This window comes from Belonocnema kinseyi, chromosome 8, assembly GCF_010883055.1.
Source record: "Belonocnema kinseyi isolate 2016_QV_RU_SX_M_011 chromosome 8, B_treatae_v1, whole genome shotgun sequence".
Classification (NCBI taxonomy): domain Eukaryota; kingdom Metazoa; phylum Arthropoda; class Insecta; order Hymenoptera; family Cynipidae; genus Belonocnema; species Belonocnema kinseyi.
The window spans coordinates 124,531,790-124,539,156 of record NC_046664.1 but is presented as its reverse complement, the minus strand read 5'-3'; the positions used below and the strand labels follow the sequence as shown (position 1 = coordinate 124,539,156).

Genomic DNA, 7,367 nt, shown 5'->3' with positions numbered 1-7,367 from the left:
TCTGCAGCGATAGCTGCAATACATTTATAAATTATTGGAAGACAGGCGATCGGTCGAAAATCAAATGGATTTTGAGCCTCTTGTTTTGCTTTTGGTAACATATACGTAGTACCCTGGAGCATAAAGCATCAGTGATGTTTATCTGTTGCATTTCAGGGCTATTGCTTGCACTTCCTTCCTCCAGTTTGAACCACGCAGTGTCCAAATTGCATCTGTTCATTATTTTTCCAAACACCCGGCCAGTAGTGAGTCATATCTTCCAATTGAGGGACTTCGGTGTCTTGCTAGTTATTTGGCTTTACTCTCAGTTAACGATAGAACCTTCTTTCATATGTCTGACAGTTTCGATTTTGTTGCCTTTGTGCACTACTCTTCTTATACCGACGCAGTCTGGCACCAAGAACATCAGGTCTCTGTTAAGAGTCTAACGTTTCATCCAATATTGCTGGTATTGATGTCTTGATGTGCCGAGGGCACGTAGGTAAAACCTTGCTGTCGAGATGTGCTATCAGTGAACCCAGATCATTTGTGATGTTTATTTTGGGCATGGAATGCCTTAGTATTGGTTCTACGTATCTGAACTCTAGTAAAGCATGACCAAAATTCCTTGCAAGATGCTGTCGATTTTCGGGGATTTCCCTATCCACATCATCGTTATTAATATCTGGATGTGGTTCTAATGGATCCGGTAAATGATGCCCATTTTACCTAGCACCTATGCCTTCAGCTACAATCAATTCTTCGTTGTCCATATCTTCCAAGGTGACTTCATCAATAGGAAGCTGCTGTCCACTTACATTTTAATAGCAGCTATTTCAACAGCCAAAAGCAGTCTGTTTACAGATATTAGGCGTTTTTGATCTGCCAGATTTTGCTCATTTGTTTTTGTGGCTAGCTCTGGGTATGTAAGTAAGAAGAGTCTATGATGTTCTCTCCTCACACTTTGCCTACATTTCTTTGCTAACAAATAAAGGGCGCATAACATCTCTGTTAATATGGGATGTCCATTTTCGTCGTTTTTTTGGTTGCTGAACCTCTGCTTCTGCCTCTGGTTGTATAATGTCATCCACCTCTGGAGTATGTGGTGGTGTTGGATCATCAATAGGTTGAGGAAAAACGTCAATTGATCTTGCATAACCGTTTGACGCGGCTTCTTCTAACTGATGTTCATTGCCGTCGTTTTCCACGCCAAATCAACCTGTTGTTTAATCTCCACTGCTCGTTCATCTGTAACGCGTAAATTAGGCCTGATGTCCTTTACCTCAGCGATAAGATCTCTTAATGCGACTTTCTGTATATTAGGATACTTTGCAGCCAATTTCGTTCTTAAATTGTATCTTTTTCCATTTTCGATTCAAACTTCGCACTTTTGTAATAGAGACGCACCTATTTCTCTTACATTGTGGTTTCCCAATTGATGCTCTCCCACAATATTTCTGTATCTATTATTTTCTATTTCTGTAACTACTATTTTATTAAACTTTCACCCGGGTAAACCTGGTTATACATCATATCCACGGACTAAGTCAAGTGACTGATGATATTAGAATTTTACATGCTGATTCAACTAATTTAGTACGATGCTGGAAACCTCCTGCGACGATGTTGTAGGTATATAATTACGAGTGGTCACGAGCGTTGGAGCTAACAACAGTCACCTCTGAATGCTTTCTCAGAGCTACCATGGTCCACTAAAAAAATCATAAAATATATCAACTAATCATAATTTGTTTGTTAAATTCGTTTAAAAGAATTATAAAATTGAAGAGAAATGGTTAATTTTGCTGAAATTAACATTAAGTTCTTTGACTGGTCTTTTGATTGATCTTTTATCACAAATGTTGCTTAAATTGTCATGAAGTTCCCAATTAAGGCACTGACATTGAAAAAAAAACGTTACTCCCGATAAATGCCCGAATCCTTCTGTTATTGAGGAGCTTAGGCAGGGTTCGAATCCTATTATTTAATCCTATTATTATTATTTTTGTGTTGAAGATAGGGCCGGCATCATGTTAATAGATGGCCCATATATAGAGGATCTACGAGCATCTAATAAGCATTACATGAAGTGCGATTCAAGACCTCGAAACATGCAAAAATGGTAATTTGTGCACATTTCGAGTAGTTAAATAGTACTTGTATTATATTGGATTAATCCTCAACAGATCCTCGTAAAGTCACGGATGCTAGAGAATTTGAGACAATAAAAAGAGGATTTATATTTCGATCTGGGAAACGAAATTAAAAGAAAAGATTTGTGATGAGAATGTGCCCATGCAATGGGCACATTTTTTTTACTGTAAAGCGTGTTTTTAAGGATTGAAGCAAAAACTACACAATCAGAAAATGATTAATAACAAATTTCTAGATTTTTCAAAATGCACAATTTTTTCTTTACACATTTTGACCTATTTTGCATAGTTTACCCGCAAAATGTAATTTTTGATTTTCCATTATTTTTTATGCTGTCAAAATTGAAATTTGTTCTATTTCAAGAAAATTGAAAAAGTTCTTATTATAATCTTATAGGGCATTCAAAAAGCAACATTTTTCTTCACTGAAATGTTTTTCATATCGTGAGTTATTTGGCTTAAAATGTTCATTTTCGTATGTTTTTGCAATTTTGTAAATGCTATAGCTCTGATAAATTCTGCTTTTATCAAAAAAGTCAGGAGGATAAATTGTTTGTCATTTCGAATCGAATGAATTTCAGTACATAATATTTTCAAATTAAAAAAAATCGGTCTCAAAAATATTGAAAATGTGCTCACTTTATGAATTTTAATCCAAAATGGCTGGCTAACGAACTTGACTTTCATTTTTAAATACTAAAAGACTTTACCAATGGAAAATCCAATCGGTAAATTCTTTCGAAAGTTATCGTGCTAACAATAAACAACTCATGAACGAACAGAAAGACAGACTGACAAGCAGGCACATTCGTAAAAACCGGTTTTTTGGATTCAGAAGATCTCGAAATGTAGACATTTGACAAAAACTGTGAGTAATTTCTTTAAGAGAAGGAAGTATTTATTTTCTGCATCCGCTTATTTTTATTTTATTTTATTTTATTTTAAAATAAAATAAGTGTCGATACGTAATGCCGACGTTTCGACACGGCTTTTTGTCATTCTCAAGGCTGCAAAATACATAATATTTGTTGTTGTATATTTAGAAGCAAATTATTATTGAAAAGTGAGATTTGGATATGAAATATCGCTGAATACATAAATACATACATGCAACAGAAGCGGAGGTTAAAATACTTAGAGTTCTAAATTTTATAACAATTACGAAGACAGAAAAACGTACAAGCAAAACTTCTTTTTTAATCGTTAATTTGTTTGCGACGGACATAATAAAACACAGATGATTCGTGAAAACAGAAGCCAAGATATTAAACAGAAACAAACTCTCAGGTAAGATTTAATGTAACGATCGTAGAACATCTATTGAGCGACGGCAAGAAGTTTAAAATTCAAAAAAAGGAAAAGTATTAATTTAAAATTCACTGGAACTAATTATTAATATGCCATCTTTCAGATTGCATTTAACACAAATGTTAAAATATTTTTTTATAACAATTGATTCGAGAAATTCAAGTTTGTAAGAGAAGTTTCTCTCGCTAAAATTTGTATGTTGTTGTAATTAAAATGGAAAAAGTGGTTACAATTCCAAGCATGTGGCGACAGTCTAGTTTTATTGTTACCGATTTCACAATCTTTTTTGCCCTCAGATATTCGTATCTTTAATATCCTGCAGGTTTCTCCGATATAAACTTTCTGACAAACCGTGCATTTAATCATGTAAACTACGTTAGATCAATTTTCCTTTGCATCCTTGACTTTTTTGTTGATGACACAATTTTCTAATTTACGGCTATTTTTAAAATAAACGTTGATGTTAAACTTTTTAAAAGAACTTCTAATTCTTTCAGATAATCCTTTCATATGAGAGAAAGACACAAAGCCGCATCGAAACGCCGACATTATGTATCGACACTTTTATTTTATTTTAAAATAAAAGCTATATAAAAATGAACGGATGACCAAATTAAATCCTTCCATCTCTTGAAGAAATTACTCACTTCTCTGATGAGAATGTAATGATCCTATAATAATAAAATAAAGACACAAACGGATGAGATAATACAATAAACACTCGTCAATATTTTTATCCGCATGTTGTATTAAAAGTATATAATAGAATAATATATTATGAAGAATATATACTTTCCTTTTCTACACGATCAACGTACTTGTCTGACTAGCTGTCTTCGTGTTTATTTCATTTTATTTATATTTGTTGACATTTATTATTTATATTTATAAATATTACTTTTATTTTATTTACACATGGAATCTAATTAAACAAACTCTTAGTTCACTCTCAGTATATTACGAGGTGCTTTGCTTACCTTCAATTACAAAAATACCCAAGGAAAAAAAGAGGCGGCGTTTAAAAGTTTAAGAAATGGACCAAATATTTTGTATTAGATAGACAAATCCAACAGAAATAGTTTAAATGCCCCTTAGGTTCGGAGCAAGAGAATGTTTTGTTTGATTTTAGGCTGTGAGGTGCATCGCTTGCACCTCACAGTCCCTAGCTGGTGGCTATTGACACTTCGAATCGGCTCATCGATGCCTGAATGGAAATTAATGCTTAAATTGTTATATCGGAAAGTTTGTTCTACGGCCATACTTCCGAAGTTACAATAAACAAGGTTTAATCACACGTGTATGTTTATACTTCTATTTCCCCGTCACAAAGTGTATATTGTTTAACTTTTTGAACGATTTTTTTTAAATTGTACATTGTTTATTATTATAGTAGGGAGCTATCGATCACTTTTAAAAATAAAAAATTATACTTAAAATTTTTCGATAAAATGGACGACCTAGGCACTCTATAGCCTCACAGACCAAAACGACACTTAAAGTTTCACTGCTGCTGATACTGCAATACAGAGCGGCATATTATGCCTTATTGATAGTGTTTCACCTATAGTTTTTTCCTGCACAGGTTCCAAGTAACGCCCTCTAACTACTTCCAAATAAACAAACTTACAAGTAACACGTCGGTCTACCACATCATAGTATGGGCTTCTACGGTTAACAATGAACAAAAACTTTTAGCATGTGATGGTCGAATAACAAAAAACGTACTTCAAAATTATATAAAAAACTTTGAAAATATTCATTTGTTTTAAAAAATAGATGCGCGAGTTCATGAGAGACCCAGAAGCTGGAACCAAAGCTGTGAAAAGAAACAGAAGCTTTCTAGCGTTAATACAAGTCTTTTTGATAATCCCCAATGATAATCAAATTCAATTTTCAGCAAAGCTCCGATGTTTATACACCTCGGAAACTCGATAGTGCACATCTTTGATTCATAAAGGACAATGTTAGCTCGGCGAAAAACATAACAAAAATCTAGTAAAATAAGTGAATTAAGTATAGTTTGAATGTGACAACATCTGAATTCCTCACCTTCATGTAAGATTTATATACAGGATTTTCACTTGTCTTCAAATAAGCCTTAAATCCGTCGTTATACGTTAGAAATGTTACGATAACTCTTCCCCCAGGTCGCAAGAGTTTGAAGATATTTTCATAAGCACATCTAAAATAATAAATTTTCTTAAATTAATTTATCATATTGATACATATATTCAATAATCAGAAAGTTAAAAATATTATTATGACTATTATTATTATTATTTTTTGTTTTCCCTTTGTTACTATTTGGATTAGTGTACATCATAAGCCAAATGAATGTTTACAGAATCACTTCACGGTTTGTGTGCTAAAAGTTGGTCGATAGTGACTTGGCTTTCCAGCTTATGAGTTGTATCTTCAAGGGATTGGATAAAGAAAAGATGCACAGTGATAAGTACGTGCGGAATCAAGGTTATCATTGTGCTGTTATTTATCCGATAAATGATGGGGTGGTTGTGAAAATAGCGCACTAACCTCTTGGCTGACAGGAAAAAGGTTAAGGAATTAACATAGTATTACGAAAAGATAAATATACGAAGAGCATAAGCGAAATAGCAACCAATTCTAACATTTCTCCAGAACTTCTGTTCTGCACCCTTCTTTTTTCAGATAACAAAACTCGTAAGAAAAATTTGGCAGCTTCGGTAAACTATGTGGTATTTTCGATAACATGGGGCAGGGCTTACGTGCATAAAGTACTAGTTTTAATTTCAAATATTATGATTTTGGAATAGTTAACATCTTTCTAATTGCACAAAATAATAGACAGAACTTGAATAAATTTTTTATCTTAATTTGAAAAATTTTCAGAGAAGTGTAATTTATCCTGATAATATCTTAAGGTGAAAATGCTTTTGGATTAATATAAAATTTTCACTTAGAGAATTTTTGGGTTGCCGAATATGATTGTGGGATCGAAATAGCAAAATTCTAAATGGCTAATAAAGAACACGGTAGACGCCTCGAAGCGTGTACAAAAATCCATATCTTATTGTATATTTATAAAGTATTTAATTAGTGTAAAGGGATGTTTTGGAACCTGACTTAGAATTTGATTAATATCAAATAAGATTTAGTCTTTCTCTATTATGTACACGTTAGCCTATATCTACATTACTTGCAGGTCATTGAAATAGACACCCCTCCCCATCCCTCTCCAACTCTCAACCTTTCTCTCTCTTTGAACTTTGAACGTCGATAAAGTCGAAATCATGTGATTAAGTTCGTTCTAACAACAGCAATGAACTTTGGAGTTCTCCAACCAACTAGACAGAGAACCGACGGGCGGAACTCAGCGTCGGACGAGCCTTGCCTTTCGCCCTCGGGCGAAATTTTATTTGTGTTGGTTTTGTTATTAACTTTGAATTATTTCACACCAGTACAAAAAATCCACAACAATATTTTACCATTTGAACATTTTAATTATTTTCTGAAGATGCATATATCTCAAGATGGGACTTAGACGGTTTTTCGAGAATCACATTCTAAGATGTTCCGCGATTTTTTCAAATCGAGGTATCTACTTTACGACGTTAATCGTTTATTTCCTATTCCTATATTATTTTGCTAGAAAACTTCCTCTTTAATTATAAACATTTTGATATATACAAACGTTCCTTACTGATTTCTGTATATCTTTCTAAATCCTGAACATGATATCTCAATCCGTATGGACGAAGTCCAATTGAGCTTTCGGCGCGAGGCAGAAATCGGCAATTTTTTCAGCCCTGGCGGATCCGGTGAACGGTCATATACATATACATCTACATATGCATATACATATACATATACATCTACATACACATCTACATGTACATCTACATATACATATACATATACATATACAAATTCATATACGTATAAGTATTC

At 33.5% G+C, this 7,367-nt stretch overlaps 1 protein-coding gene across 1 annotated transcript in view; it reads right to left on the bottom strand.

Moving 5' to 3' along the window:
* LOC117178684 (juvenile hormone acid O-methyltransferase-like) overlaps positions 1 to 7,367 on the bottom strand; it is a 149,522-nt gene that overhangs the window by 88,541 nt on the left and 53,614 nt on the right. The window contains exon 3 of the mRNA XM_033370109.1: positions 5,490 to 5,622. Within this exon, the coding sequence (XP_033226000.1) occupies positions 5,490 to 5,622 (133 nt within the window). The remainder of the gene's footprint in view (positions 1 to 5,489; positions 5,623 to 7,367) is intronic.